The 17,036-nt window shown below is 36.2% G+C and overlaps 1 protein-coding gene across 1 annotated transcript in view; it reads right to left on the reverse strand.

Annotated features, from left to right (window-relative positions):
• Positions 1–13,899, reverse strand: part of LOC110036422 (GPI mannosyltransferase 2) — a gene marked incomplete at its 5' end in the record, with an annotated part of 23,550 nt that extends 9,651 nt beyond the window's left edge. Inside the window, 6 exons of the mRNA XM_020740862.1 lie at positions 1,867–2,045; positions 9,277–9,472; positions 9,557–9,649; positions 13,303–13,408; positions 13,510–13,737; positions 13,836–13,899. Coding sequence (XP_020596521.1) covers positions 1,867–2,045; positions 9,277–9,472; positions 9,557–9,649; positions 13,303–13,408; positions 13,510–13,737; positions 13,836–13,899 — 866 coding nt within the window. The remainder of the gene's footprint in view (positions 1–1,866; positions 2,046–9,276; positions 9,473–9,556; positions 9,650–13,302; positions 13,409–13,509; positions 13,738–13,835) is intronic.
• Positions 13,900–17,036: the final 3,137 nt, after the last annotated feature.

Genomic DNA, 17,036 nt, shown 5'->3' on the forward strand with positions numbered 1-17,036 from the left:
TTTATATAACAATATATTACATATATTATTTATATAATAATATATTATATATATTTATGTCTAAGTTTAAATCATAACACCTCATGTGACAATGTGGTTAGTGTCTTCTTTTGTATATATTTGATCCAGGTTCGAATCCCACATTTTACATCTATTTTTCTCAATTTAAGTTTAACGAGTCAATTTCGAGCCGAACACGAACACGAATATTTAAATCGAACCGAACCCGAACACACTATTCACGGGCCGATTTTGAACACGAGCTGATTTCGAACACGAGCTATTTCGAACGAGCAGAACACGAGCCAAACCTGAGCTCGCTCAAGCTCGACTCGTTTACAGCCCTACATATAACTTTCATAATAATATGATCAATAAATAAAAGAGTAAATAAATAAGAATAAAATTGTGCAATTGAATTTAATAAATGTCATAATTACCAACGTAATTAGTTTAGAAGAAATAAAATAATATCATAGATTAAAAATAAGAGTAGTCACCTCGATCTCAGATGGCTTGTTTATTTTTTTCCGCTTTAACTTCTTTTAAACGAGCACCTAATTATTCATATAAAATATGAATGTTAGTTATTATTATTATTATTATTCTATTATTAAATATCATTTTTTCATTAAATTAACTTTTCCATAACAAAGTATATATACATAGATACATACATACATACATACATATATCTATAGATCATAATTAACATTATTATTTAATTAGATGCTCACAATTTGGTATTGATCATCTCAAGATAATATTGAACTTTTCTTTACTGAGTATTCTTTATTTAAATTACTAATATCTATTTTTAGTGAAATTTTGATCTCAATTATTCAAATATTTTACATCAATTTAACATGGAACACTTCCTTAATTATTCTTATCTCACTCATTAGCCATTTCAAATCCTAAATTTCTCTCATTTAAATAAATTATTTTATTATCATAATTAGAATTCATCAATTGATTTTTTTAAAGATACAAACATTAACTTCTAAAAAAATTAATTTTAATAAGTATTATCATCATTATTATTATTTTTATTATCTAACTCTAATAAAACTTCAATATAATTTAATCAAATTAAAATTCAAATCTTATACAATTCAAAAATACGATATGAAGACACTATATTATAAAGAGGGACACCTTAACCTTCGCATAGCCAATCCACACTTTGATTAACCTACATATGTCGTTGCTCGAGCTCTACCACATGCTCACTTTCTGAATCTCCCACTAAAACTTGCTCCTATAACTCCCGCTCAAATCGGCACTCCAAAACCCGGAGACAACACGCATGAGTTGATCACTCACGTTCTGCTCTTGACTCTACATGCGATCCCATCTGCTTCATGTTCCCTTTCATGGCTCCCTATTTTTCCCTTCTCAGAACCACCTATATTAGCCTATCACTACTCCAGCTTGCTTCGTCGCCATCGTACACGCTGATAGCACGCGATTGCAACCATTGGGTATGCGCACGTTTGTGGCCAAAGTCGTCGTCGCACTTGTCTTTGTTCGGTTGATGCTTTAGCTAGCTAGACGAATACCCTCATGTGTTTGGTTCGAGCCTCAAACCTATGCCGCTTGCATTCGTCTCTTCCAAACTCCTCTAAAAAGAACAAATTGAACCACCTCATTCTCTATTTCTTTTACCTGCTAGCGTTACAAACAGATTAAAACCGAGCATTACAATCTTCCCTACTTACATAATTTCGCTCTTTAAATTTATAAACCTCCCAAGCTATATTAGTGAAGAAACATGTAATAATAGTTGTTAAAAAGTGCTAGTAATTTGAAAAACAAAACAAATGCCAAATATAGTTAAGAATGTGCAAAACTTAAAGTACGTACCAGTAGTGACTTTGAAGATAACCATACAAATTAGGTACTCTCGAGCTACACCATGGTCTCAACCCATCTGAAGCACCATGAAAGCATATATTGTAGTATCCATAAGCTTGGAAAGCAGCAAATGGAACTAACAGACAAACTGAGCAAACAGCTCCATTAACAATAGCCTGCAGACCAAGCTAAACGACAAACATAAATGATTAGAAAAAAAGAAAGAGAATTGGTTGGAATAAAAAACACATTATTTATGATTTTTAGTAAGTCAAAGTATCGTGCAATTTCAAACAGAGTAGTTTTTGTAAGAGGAGATGCACTGCAATAAAAAATAGCTCTAAAAATGAAATGAAAAAATAGTTAGTTTAAACATTGCTTGTTGGCTCTCAATGTACTGTTGTTTACCTCATTCAGGGATCACTTGTTCACCGGTGAAACTATGTCTAGTTTAAATATAGGATATACATGGGAAAAATGGAGTCATGCTTTTAGACTGAAAACATCTCTAAAGAAGAAATCTAGGCAAACTTTAAGTTCAGATTTATCAATTAACATGGAGAAAGGGCATGCACCAATTTAAAATAGGAAAGGAGAAATTGGTGCCGTGATTGCAGATGCACCTTTCTTGATTGTGATGATTACAGCCCCATGAAATAACCAAAGCAGAAAATAATCTTAAGGGATCCACTAAGCCAAGTACCCAAGCAACAGAACAAAGATTGTGGAGCGTAGATATTTCCATAAGATGTGCAGTGGCACATCTATAAACTCTTAAAATTTTAGCTCTCCCCAATACTTACAAATAAGTTTAGGTACACGCATTTCTAGTTAAGCAACAAATCAATGTTGTTAGATATAAACACTTAAATTAGGTTGGACGTGTTGAACTTTGCTTTTGAGTCTTGATGACTTAATATGTTACAATTTAAACCTGCATTCTTATACTACTTGATAAGCTATGAACTTCTTAAATGTTCAATTGTACTTGCTCTGATCCAGGAGGACATTCATAAATGAATTTTTAAGATAAGTAAGTTTGAAAGAAAGATTCAATCATGAAGTGTCTGCTGACAAAGGCATCCTCAATCAGGTGTCTGACCATAAGAATTTTAAGGCAAAACATTTGAACTTTTCAATTGTGAAGGATGATGGGATTAAAAAAAAAAAAAAAAGACAGCAGAATACGAATGGCTTTCCAATTTTAAACATAATTTGGATAAGTATATATTATTAATAAGTATCAAAATAGAATCAATTTTAAACCTATACCAAGGAAACTCAACCAATTATTTAATTGGGACTCTCCCCATCACGTTAGAACGAATGCACTAGATCATCCTCACCTTAAAATCGTTTAAAAAATCTTCAGTACAGCCAGTTGTGGATCATGTTTTAACTTGTTTCTTTAGTTGATGAAATGATCATTGTGCTTCAAAAGTTGGCATCAACTGTAATCTTAATTACACGCATTACAAACATGTAAATAAAATTACAAAGTTAAAACATTGAAAATAGTACACTCAACAAAAGAACTGATACGCCCCACAATCAAAATTAGCGAAAAAGAAATAGATAGGTGAAAAAATCAAACGAGGGTTGCTCTAACAAAAAACAAAGGAAAACAAGCAAGATACAAGGGTGATCTACTATTCGAGAGGTAGACCAGCCCTCCCACGACCTTAGATGTCGCTAGAAACACCACAAGAAGAAGAAAGAACACAGCAGCCCAAAAAACATGCATAAAAAAGACAACCCCTAGGTTACTCCCTTTAATAGAATTCTTCCATAGCAATTCAAAACTTTCCCTCCAAAATCCTCTAATTTCTCCTCGAGCATGTGATTAAAGCCCTTGTGGACCCCTCCTGCTCCCTGCCTTCTTTAGCTGCGACAGATTACCGCTCGGCCTTTTCTAACGACGCTGACCGGCCAGGCGGCTCGGTTGAGGGGCATTCGACCTATCCAGGATGGACCGGTTTTGTTACGCCCGAGTCTGTTATGGGCATGGATGTAACAATACTCCTCTCTCAAAGAAGTACCTTCTTCTCAAGGCGGAAGGATGAAAACTGCTTGTGGATCACCCCAAAAGGCTCTTGTGTTGCTTCATAGTTTGGCGGTCATTTCCACTTAACTAATACCTCTTTCGCTCCCCCTATTGCTTGGCGCACTCCTTCAATCTCTAGCGGCTCCAGAATCACCTCCAAGTCCTCCATCAGCGTTCACGGTAGTGTAGACGAGGGTGTATGATTTTCAATCGCACGTCTTAGTTGTGATGCATGGAAGACCAGGTGTAGTGTGAACGATGGTGGTAATTTCAAATGATAAGCCACTGCCCCGATGTATTCCATCACCTAATATGGTCCAAAGTATCGCAGTTAAATTTTGTTGCTTCTCCTCCTAGCCAACGTCTTTTGTCGATAAGCGCTCAACTTCAGGTAGACCATGTTTACTGGTTCACACTGCACCTCTCCCGTGTTCAGTCGTTTTCCTCTTCATGATTTGTTGAGTTGTCAGTAAATGCCCTTTTAACTCTGCTAGTATCCTATCCCTCTTCTCCGAGTACTAATTGATATTGGAGATCAATGTATATGCCCATAATGTATCAAGTGAGGTGGATCTCATCCATTTAATATCTTGAAAGAGATGGTATGTGTTGCAGTTTGATACAAAGGATTATAAAAATACTCGGCCTGCACAATCCACTTGGCCCATTGTTTCGACGTATTAGATACAAAATAACGCAGATATGTCTCCACACTCTTGTTGGCTCCCTCCATCAGCTCATCGATCTGAGGATGATATGTGGTGTTCCTCTTAAGGACTGTCATTTGCAACCTGAATAACTCTTTCCAGAAGTGGTTGAGAACACCTTGTCCTTACCCGATATTATTGATTCTGGTACAACGATTGGATAAACACTATCGCAACTAAGACCGCAATTTAGAGATGTCGTAAAAGAATGAAATGTGCATACTTACTCAAGCGATCCACGACCACCATGATCATAGTGAACCCTTATGACTGTGGCAATCCCTCAATAATATCCATCGTCACTTCTTCCCAAACATTCTCCGGTAATGCCAATGGCTGTAGTAAACTTCCTGGTGCTGCGGTCAAGTACTTGTGTTGCTAACATACGTCGCATTTTGCCATCATATCCTTAACGTCTCTATGCATTCCCACCCATTAAAGCTCTGTCGCCAGTCAACTGTTGGTTTTTTGCACCCCTGAGTGTCCCCCGATCACACAGTCATGAAACTCCTGTAATAATCTGCGAATATACTCTGACGACTTTGGTAGCACAAATCGCCCCTAGTAGAGTAGTTGTTGTCCCCTCAATGTATATCCTGGATGGCTGTTCGGATCATGTAGCATCTCGGCTTTTATCTTTCTCAGCTCGTCATCCCCTTTGTTTTCCTGTCCAAGGCTTCCCAATCTAGGACCAAGGGTACCGATAGGACCGTCAATTGGGGTTCCTCCACCTTTCTCGATAGTACGCCAGCTTGTTCGCCAATTCGGGTCGGTACTGAATCTCAAAATCATACCCCTGTACCTTGGATAGTCATCTCTGATGCTCCTCAGTCACCTTCCGCTGCTCCCGGAGGTACTTTAAACTCCTTTGATTTGTTCTGACCAAAAAATGTTGTCCCAACAAGTAGAGTCGCCACTTCTGAAAGGCCAAGACAATTGCCATCAATTCTTGTTCACATACTAACTTTAGCCTCGCTCTGGCCGTAAGAACCTGGCTGAAGTAGACAATCAGTCACTGATCTTGCATGAGCACTAGTCCCAATCTGTACCTTGACTCATTCCTCTCCACCACAAATGATTTACTAAAATCTAAAAGTGCTAATACCGGTACACTGGTCATGGCTTCAGATGTTCAAATGCATGTGTTGTTGCTTCCCTCATTTGAAATTGTCTTTCTTCAACTGTTCTGTCAGTGTCCATACTATTGTGTCATATCTTCTCACGAACTTCTGATAATAGTCGGTGAGCAAGAATCTTCTCAACTCTTTAAAAATTTTTGGTAAAGGCCAACCAACCATAGCCTCGATCTTGGATTAATCCACTGCTAACCCTGTTTTGGTCACCACATGCCCTAGGTACTCCACCTGCAACTGTGCAAAAGAACATTTCTTCAAGTTGGCATACAACTGGTCTTCCCTCAAAATCTTCAAGATTGTCTTTAGGTGCCCCAAATATACGACAGTAGACCAGAATGTGATCAAAGAAAATCAGGACAAATTTCCAGAGATAATGTTGAAAATCCCTATTCATGATGGACTAAAATGTCGCCGCCAAACGACATCACTGAGAACTCATAATGCCCTTCATGTATCCTGAACATTGTCTTCTGCACATCTGTTGGATCCATCCTGATCTGGTGTTATTTAGACTTAAGATCATTTTTTTAAAAAAAGACTACCCCATAAAGCTCAACCAATAACTCATCAATCAAAGAAATCAAAAACTTATCCAACACCATATCTTTGTTCAAAGCCCGATAGTCCAACCAGAATCGCCAACTACCGTCTTTTTTTTTTGCCAACAGGACCAGACTGAAAAAAGGGCCCACACTAGATCTGATAATCCCGACCACGAGCATCTCTTGCATCAACTTCTCTATCTCATCTTTCTGAATCTGAGGGCACCTGTATGATCTGATGTTGATGGGGGAAACACCCTCCTTTAAGGTAATAGTATGTTTGTTCTCCCTTGGGGGAGTAAAACTGCTTTGATGTTGGAAGACATCCGCAAACTACTGTAGTAGATGTTGGACCCCTTCAGAAAACTCTGCCAACTCTAAATCTCGAATCTCCTCAATGCTCTACAACTCTACCAGGTATCCCAGCCCTCCTTGAATCGACTTGATCACGGTTTTGAGCGACGCCATTATTTTGTATAAACTAACTTCTCCTTGTCAGAGACTTCCAATCCATCTTCATCTCCCCAAGCGTTCGCAACCACTTCATCTCCAAAATTACATCTGTGTCACCCAAATCTAAGGGAAGGAAGTCCTCCACCACCTGTAGGTCGTGGAGTGTCAAAACCAACCCCTTGCAAATTCCTTGACTTTCTCCACCTTCCCTGTCCCATCAGCTCCAACTGTAGCTTCTTCATGGCCTGATTTGAGATGAATTTATGTGTGGGCCCGCTATCTACCAGCACCACAACTAGCTGTTCGCCAATCCATCCCCTCACCTTCTTGATGTGATTTGGGGTAAATCCCACCACCAAATTTACGGACACATCCGCCACATCCAAATGCAGATGCTCCTCCACTAAGTTCTCCTCTGATTCCTCGCTTTACATATCCTCCTCCTGCACTAAAAGAATCTAAAGGGCGTGCCCCTTGCAACAATGGTCTGGGGCGTATTTCTCATCACAGCGTTAACATAATCATTTTGCTCTTTTATACCGCACTTCTCCTTCTGTGAGACGCTTGAAATTACATCCATAATGGGTCCCGTATTCTTCTCCTTGGACGTTTCTCTCGAAAAAGATACAGTTTGGGTCCTTAGTGTCGTGATTATCACAGTGCTTTTATAGAATCCTCTGGTGTTACCGCATTTGTTGGTTCTTTTCACCTATTTCATATCCTCCATCAGCTAGGCGAGCTCCATCACTTCCTTCAATCCTCGTTGTCTCAAGGGGTGAATGGTTGCTCGTATGTCGGGCTTTTGGTCTTTCAAGAAGTTCATTTACAGCCTTACTGCAAAAATCCCCCTCAACCATTCTGACAAGAGCTTAAAATTCTCCCGGTATTTCATAACCCTCCTGAGTCAGAGCATAGAATTGTTTGTGTAGGTCTCCTTCCCAAATGGCTCGGAAACGCTCCAACAAGCAATCCTTAAACTCCTCCCATGAGTGCATCGAATAACTAGACTCCATCCACTGAAACCAAGCTAAAGTCTTTCCCTTAAAGCATAATCCCGCCGCCATGTGCTTCTCTTCCTCAGTTAACCCATTAATTACAAAGTATCGTTCCACCCGACAAACCCACCTATGTGCATCATCCCCTTCAAAGATTTGCATCTTAATTTTTCTGACTCTTGTATATCCACACCAACCTGCTCTTCGTCTAGTATTTCCCCCCATGTATCTAGGGTGGAACTCCTTCCTCCGGTCATAAGCATTCCTTTCTTCCTCAATCGTACCCTTCCGTGCCCTTTACCCCATCACTCCAATTTTCGGCACACCCACCTCCATTGGAAGTCTCCACTCCCCCACCTCTCGGAGGATTAGGGGGACACTCATGTTGGTAAATTATGTCTTCCTAGTTGTCGTCTCGTTCGATCTCCTTCCCTTTTGACCTAACCAAGGATTCCCTGATCAACCCTTGGTTAGGGTTTGCAACTGGAGCGATCGGCACAAACTTAGATTGCATCTCCATGAGCTTTTTCATCATCTCCTGCATTTCCCTTATGCTCTCGAATCCATCCTCTATTTGACTTTCAATGGAAGAAAATATGTCCTCCATGGTGGCGAACCTCTCTTCCATTCCCGATCTAATTTGTACCACCTCTCCTTCTAGCACGCTCACTTTCTTTACTGCCGTCTCACCAAGATCTAGGTTCTGATACCAAATTGATACGCCTCGGGGCCAAAATCCGTGAGCAAACAACGACGAAACTAAAATAGATAAGTGGAAAAATCAAATGAGAGTAGCTCTTACGGGAGATGAAGAAAAACAAGATATAGGGGTGATCTATTATTCGAGAGGTAGATCGACCCTCCCACAACCCTCTACATTGCAAGGAACACCACAAGAAGAAGAAAGAACACATCAGCCCAAAAAACATGTATAAAAAAGGCAAACCCTAGGTTACTCCATTTAATAGAATCATCCCACAGCAATTCAAAACTTTCCTTCCAACTTTCCCTCCAAACTCCACTAATTTCTCCTCCTTGAGTATGTGATTACTACAGACCGGCCAGGTGGGCAGGTTGGGGGGCATTCGCCAGGTCTAAGATGGACCGATCTTGTTACATTCGGGTCTGTTATGGGCGGGGCGTAACAGGAACCAAGGGGTTTGAGCAAAACAAACAAGGCTATGCATCATATGAAAGTATCACCATTTTACTGCAATCATATAATTTATAGAAATTTTGTTCCAATAAATTTTGGAAAAATTTTTTTGTCCCCTCACACTTGAAATCTTAATTTTTTCATTGATTATACTGCAATAAAGATGTTGACATTGCACAATAGAATGTTAATATACTAATCACCAATGTAAGCATCCACATATTTCTCATCATTTGTTGTATTGTGAATCTAAAACCTACCTTAACGAAGATGCACGTTAAAATTATGTATGCATTATCATGAGGATGTCTTAGTGAATGTTACACTTCATTTATGTTTCTATATTCAACATAAAAGAAAGGGAGGTAGTTGGATTGGCTACATACTCTGATGCTTCTTTTATAGGTGATGGCATCATAGGTTTGAAGCAATGCCTTAAAGCAAAAATATCCAGCATTAATGGCTCCATTTGACCTAGCTGCACCAGACACAGCAAGGAGGAGCATGGCCATAGCATTCGAACCAGAAAATAAATAGAATATACCCCAAATTGAAAATAACGCATAAAGGCTCTCTGAATATCTGCCAACAAAAAACTTGTTATGATTATAGATGCCAGTTTTAGAGTTTTAATACTATAAAATTTCACATGTTTAAAAATCTTACATTGATGAGTAGAATATAGAAGCAGGGTTGAAACAAAACAAGACAGATGCTTGCAAAGAAGTTGTTGAGTCCTTCAATATTAAAAGTGATAACCTATAAATAGAGAATATGTTTCATTTAACAAAGAGTTTCATTCTAATCACATTGAGAGAATAAAGAACGGAAAAAAAAGGAATCAATAAAATATTTTCAATATTTCACCAAAATAAAACAGTTAACAAATGTGGTCGAAATTTAACGAGAATAATTTTGATGATGTTAATACATATCACTTCTTGGTGCCAAGATGTTATAAGTAAATCCGCCATCGTCAGCTCTAACAATTTCATTGCTCTCTGTAAACTTTCTTTAACATTTGCCAAGTGAAATTTGCTTGGTCTTCTCTCCTTAAAGGAAATCAAGGACAACCTTTGATGTTACTACGAATGAACAAAAGCACCATATAAGAAACTCCATCTCCTAACAAATGAAATCCCAAAATCATAACATTTGAGTCTAAAAAACAAAAGAAAACAGAAGCATCGTCATAATCGCAAAAATCTCAAGCAAGAGTCTCATATCCTTGTGTCTCCACAATCCCTGTCGTCGAAAGAGAAAGGTCTGCACACACAAAAGGTCTACCCACCTCATTCATAGAATGTTATGAGCACAAGCAATAAGCATCTCCTAAGGTCATTGTTTGATACATCTTTTAGAACAAGGCATTTTAAGAGAAGATGAGCGCATTTTTTTTATTTCTAAAGAAATAGATTAGCAATCATAAACATATAAATAAATTAAAAAAGAGAAAAGATGCAACTACAAGAAAATAAACAAAAAAAAGTGAAAAAATGTTGCCTTTATCGAACCCGATGTGTTGAGTGCTTCAACAACACATCAATTTTTAAGGCAATCCCAAGTTTGCCTTAATGTAAAACAACCGCATCCAAGACAACCTAATCTATTATTGTACTCCCATGAGTTTGTCTCGCAAAGTCGAGCAAAATTTATCACCTGCTCCCCTTAACATCATTGAAGTTGTGAGGAAAAGAGTCTCAAAAAGAACAGGTCATTTATTGTTATTGACCACATTGAGGATTAAAAAAAGAAGTTAAAATATATTAAAGTCCTACTATGATTGTACTTCATTTATGGAATAAATTAATAATATGATATCAGAGCAAACACCAAATAATAGTGATTAAGTGCATTGACAAAGTATGCCTATAACATCAATCAACTCTTTACGCCTACGAGTTCAACTCTCATCGAGTTGTCTAATAGTACAACTAAGTCTGATTAATGAATAACTACAAACCTATACGTAATCAATAGCGGAGAAAAGATGAAAGGATCACTCACTGAAGGTTCCCTATCAATGAAGCTCGATAAGATAGCTCATCACTATGGAAATATGCAGATAACTCAATGAAGTTGAAGGTTGCCCATATATGAAAGCAAATCCAATCATGTATTATTCCTATAGGCGAAATATCTCGGTTACCAAATGTTGAGGTTTCTGCAACCGCAAAAAATCCAATAAACATCATTTCAAGTACTATCAAAGAAAAAAACATTGTTTTCCAAAAGATCAAGCTCACCACTACAAAGTTCATAAATACACAGATCATGGACTAGTGGATATGACAAAGCTAACAGTCGTGGGAAAACATACCCTAAAAAATAAGCCCTTATTTATGCTTAGGATCAACACAAGATAAAATAGCAAGAAGTATCAGCATCTTATGTCCTTTGTCAAAGTAATGGTATATCTTAAACCCAACTCAAACATGTTGCAAAGTGATGTTGATCAAGACCTCGCTCGGAATAAAATTGTGCATGCAATTGTCTTGAGGGATGAAACTCAAGCCCAATATGATAATATTGGCACTTAAAGCAATTAATGATTGTGGCTTAATGACTTAGAGAAGGCTGAGGGAGAATGCTTCAATGAAAACTACCAACAAAGCATTTCTTGCTTAATAGAAAATCAATCATTATATTACTAAATAAAAATCAACAGCCCTAACAAATCCAGAAACTTCTATAACATGATGGACAATTCCTCTTGGGCAATCCAATAGGTCATGATATATGTTTCATAAGAGTACATCTCAAATAAGCCCCTGAAATTTAAAACACCTTCATTTGCCTAGGTTTATTGTAACTTTGACCTCAATTACAAGCTTTCAATCCTATGTCAATAAAATTAACTTGATCAAGAATATTCATGATTATGGATAGAAATCCTTAAGTCAATGCGTCAAAATATTGTTTTCCTCAAATTAGTTAGACAATGGTACTCTATACTCTAAACAAATTTAAAATGACATAATAATTGGATATAAACTGATATTATCATCATCCAAAAATCATCACCTTAGACTAAAAAAATCAAAACTTTAAATATTAAAATTTCATATTAAGTCAAACAAAATGAGAAGTTATCATGGCACAAAAATTACTATAGACCTTTATAAATATTTTTAATTGATATTTCTTTTCCGTGATCAAGATGGGTAACTAGCCAATGGGCTTACACCCATTGAATCCCTGAATCATGAATATAAAAGCTTCTGCAAAGCTAAAACATCAAGTAGTGCTATATCCATTATTTAGTTTCCCTCGAAAAAATACTATTCATGTACAACTTTAGATTTTAAGAGATGATATTTCTGCAAATTCAACATATGACCTCCAAACCATACAATTAAGATCATTTTTTATACAACGTGCCCAAGTCTTTTTAGGTCTACCCTCTACCTTTCTCGACATAAGTCGAATCTAAAACATCTAATCTCTTAACTGGATCATCAGATGGTGGACGATTAATGTGACCAAACCATCTAAGACGACACTCCCTAATCTCGTCTGCCACTGGAGCTACACCAACCCTTTCACGAATACATTCGTTTCGTATTTTGTCTCTAAGTATCAAGTCATTCATCCAACAAAACAGTTTCATCTCAGCAACACTTAACTTAGTTTTATGTTTCTCTTTTAAAGGTCAACATTCTATGCCATAAAGTATTGTAGGTCTCACCACCATCTTTTCTATCACACAATAGGTCGGACGCATTCCTCAACTTCAACGATCCAATTAAAATTCTACTAATAAAATCCCCATCTATATCACCATCATTTTGAACAGTAGACCCTATATATCTAAAACGTTCACACCTTTTAATATTTGAACACCCATTGTTACAACTCTACTACTGGCTCTACTACTATTAAAATGACATTCCACGTATTCAGTTTTAGACCAACTCAAACGAAGACCTTTTGACTCTCCTCCATAATTCAAGTTTTTCGCGACAGGAAAACAAAAAATTCCTCCAACTTTACATTCTCAGTGCAAAATAACAATTATTTTTTTAATCAATCACATCTTTCCAAAACTTGCAAAGAGATTTCTTGGCTATCTAAGATTATTTTCTCTAACCATTGAAGTATTCCAAAACCAGACAAACTTCACTCCATTGCATAGATAATTTACATCGCAATCAAATGAAAGGGTATGAGTTTATTGTAGAAAAGGAATAGATATTGGAACCCCGATCATAAAAGAATTTATTGGAACATTTTGATTTCTTTATAAAGTAATTTTTTTTTCTCTATAGATAAGCTTCGCCCAAAGAGTATTTCTAAACACTAATGTTTCTTAAATTAAACCCAAAAACATTCATCTCAAGTAAAATTCACTAGGATCAATAACATAATAGTATTCAAGCAGGAAAAGAACTGCAACAAGAGTCGTAGCTTACTTGTAGAAATAAATGGCAGCAAGAATAAACGCAATGTTATTCAGAACATAACCCGATAGCACCAGTACAGCTCTGTATCCAATCACAGGGATCAAAGGAGCGAAAACTGCAAGAGAGCCACTGTCATTATCAAAAAATCAAAAATCTAAAAACTTAGTTAAAAAAAATAAAATAGGGGCAAACAAAACAATTGAATTATCCGCTAACCGAAACGAGAGAGCAAGGAGATGGACAGAGGAAGGAGGGGCAGGAAAGCATAGGTCTGCTCGTACTCATAACCACACTCTGCAATCCGGACAAAGTAGACGCCGTCCCACACAACACTTCCCTCTATCAAGGCCCTAATCCTCGGCCACAGTACTCGATCAGCTTCCGCCAAATGCGAGAGATCATCGACATTGGAAGAAGATGAGAGGCAGCTAGGGTTAAGTTGAGCTGAAGAATCGTAGGGCGGGAAGAGAAATCTCCATGTGATGATCAGAGATAGTAGGAGAAATAGAAAAAGTAGGAAAAACCGCGAGAAAATGGCGAACCTGAGGACCAAACGCTCGGCCTCTTGCATTGCAGCTCAACTTTGGATTGGAGGCTAGCTTGAAAGTATCAACTGTATAATATTTTTTTATGAAATGTTATCATATATACTCAAAAACTAATCAACATAAAAGATAGTTAGCCAAATAAAAAAAATTCCAAAACATCAAATAAGAAAATATTTACACATTGTTTTTATGAATCCACATAGACATAAATAAATGAATATGCTTATATGCCTTACATTAATATCAATATTACTAATTTGAGAGTGCTCCAATCACATGCATAGTTTTCTCAATGATGATATTATAAAATTATGAATCATTGAAGTTATTCATAACCAACGTTTGTAAAAACTATTCTAAAAGTAATTTACATAAGTCAAATAGAAACTCATGACAAGGTGAAGTCAAAATTGATTTAAAGCTATAATATGAATCTATATCTAATGCTTTTAAAACTGAATGTGAGCCTGTACTAGATTATATTCATAAGCTTAAAATGCATAGACACACAATGATTAGAATTGGAGTTTGAAAAAAAATTATGTATGAGATCTTAAAATTATGTTTTAATGTGAAGCGATTGTACGTCTACTATCAGTCACAAATATTTCTATTAAACTAAGACTTATTTTTCGGTGCCATTGAGAATGATCTAATATGCAATACTAATCTCTTTAAGAAAAACAGTACCAATCTCTATTAAAAATAAAATAAAATAAAATATGCTTAGAAAATACACTAAACAACCACATTTTCTAAATAAAAAAATTAAAAAAAAACCAAAGATAAAAATAATTCCAAACAGGCTCCAAGTTCACAAATTTAAGACTCAAATGTGGAATATAATGGGTACAAATTATTATACGTACAACTCTTATATATAGAGAAGACAGTTTAGGTCTCTTAAAGATATATGTCATGATTTGCACAACCTTAAATGCAACATTAAGTCCATTGTATTTGCATATTTCACTTCTGATGGCGTACATTAGAAAAATGAATAATTGAAAGTAATATAGATCCCCCAAAACGATACCACACAAGGTCCAAAGTCATCAGCTTTGAACATTTATCAAGCTAATAATGCAGAAGACGAAGAGGAAAAAATGCTGTAGAAATGTCTGTCGAGATGAGAAGAAAAGGAAGAAATGGCTGTGGACAGTGGAGTTGCAAAGAAGAGGGCTCGGAAGATGATACCTGCCGAGCTTACCGAAGATGAGCGTGAGGCCGAACGGAAGCAGGGAGCGGCAACGGGGAGTCGCGTTCTAGCGGAATGCCGCACGGAAGTCGCGATTTAGGGCTGACCTAGAAGATCGGGAGAGGAGAATCTCAGAAAAAGGAGTGAAGAAGAAAGAAGAGGATAGGGATTTCTTTACCAGACTCACTGGCGATTGGGGAGTGCGGGAGGAGCGGCTTCCTTCGGCGGAGGAGCTAGGCCCGAATGCTGCGCGAGAGGGCTTCCTTCGGCGGAGGAAATAGGGCACGAATGCTGGAACGCGATCGCGTTTTCATTAAAATCAAGAACGTTATTTTACTACAAGCACACTTGCAAAATAATTGGTGCCGCGCCATTTTTAAAAATGCCGAGGCACTTAAACGGGCACTTCCTACGACTTCAACTTCCAGAATTGAGCTTGGAATTGATAAACCCAATCAAATCAAAAAACAGAAATAAAGGGGTTGTGTTTTAACGGATTTAGAGCAGGATTTGACCTAAATCCTTGTGGACGGTCGGTTTGTACAAAATAAAGTCCCAGATTTCATAAATCCGGATTCTTTCCTGCACTCACTTTCTCCATGGTTGTGAGTAGGAGCAGAGCGAAAGTAGAAGAACGAAGAGAGTTTCGGTGGGTCTCCGTCACAAAGTCGATGGTTTTGGGCGAAACCAGTTGAACGCGAGTAGCAAAGAACGTACGCGAATTCTCATTAATTTATATTCTATTCATCATTGTAACAAGTCTTTTTCTACCATTTGTCATCGCCGTTAGCTGCCACCACCACTTCCGTTCACTACTCGTTGATCTATTATGTTTCCTTCATTTGCATTGTAAATAAATTCATTAATTATATATATATATATATATATAATTTAATTTTAATATTTTGAAGCTCTCTGGATTATATTTAATTTGATAAATAAAATTCTTATTAAAATTAAAATTGATAATTTTGAATTTAAATATAATATGATTTAATTTGATTTGACTAATTATCAAAATAAATAGATGTCCTCAAAAGTGAAATCAATTTCGATCAATATTTTGTGATCGGCTCAGAAAATAATACAATATGAAATGAATGTAATGCAAAGATAATGCATTGTATTTGAAATATTTTTGTATTATCTGGTTCACAGTTAAGGTTTTAATCGAGCAAGCAGACCCGAGTGCAGCATTGTTCGAACTCGGCTTGGTATAATTATAAGTTGGTTATGTTCAACTCGAGCTTGTGTAGAGCTTTCATACATTATTCAAGCTTGATTTTTTTAAATTTTCTCGATGTTTGAGCTTGATTTGTTTATGATAAGTGATCGAGTATTTAAACGAACTAATAAATGAGCTAAAAATTCAAAGGAGAATTTAGATTTTCATATATAAATTTTAATAAATAGTTTTGTAATTTAATCGCAAATACTAATTTATTGATTATGAACTCTAAAATTTTTGAAATTTATTAATTAGCAACATAATTCTTATTGATAGGACAACACTGGTTTAAATTTTTAAGTGGAAGAATTAAATAGATCCTGAAAGTTATAAGAATGAGCATTTACTTAATTATATTAATAAAAAAATAATAGCAATAAGATAATCCACATTAATGTTGTTAGTAATTACAGTGTGATAGTAAAAAAAAATTAACTCTTTAAATTCAAGATTATGATGATTCAACAAGAAAAATCATTTATGATACTCTCTTTAGTTGTAAATACCTTATTTTAAATTACTATTTACTTATTAATAAAATAAATATATATTTAATAATTAAACTAAACATATTATTGATAAAATAATATATTATTATTAAGTCTATAATTAAATAAAATTTAACAAAATAAAATTTATTTAAATAATATATTATATATATAATACAAGTTATTATCGAGTTTAATATCGAGTATTTAACAAGTTAATTGTTGAACGATATGAACAAAGTTTGACAATGTTTATGTTCAGTTTGTTTGAGTTTTGAGAT

The sequence above is a fragment of the Phalaenopsis equestris genome, unplaced genomic scaffold, assembly GCF_001263595.1.
Source record: "Phalaenopsis equestris unplaced genomic scaffold, ASM126359v1 Scaffold206200, whole genome shotgun sequence".
In the NCBI taxonomy this organism is placed as follows: Eukaryota; Viridiplantae; Streptophyta; class Magnoliopsida; order Asparagales; family Orchidaceae; genus Phalaenopsis; species Phalaenopsis equestris.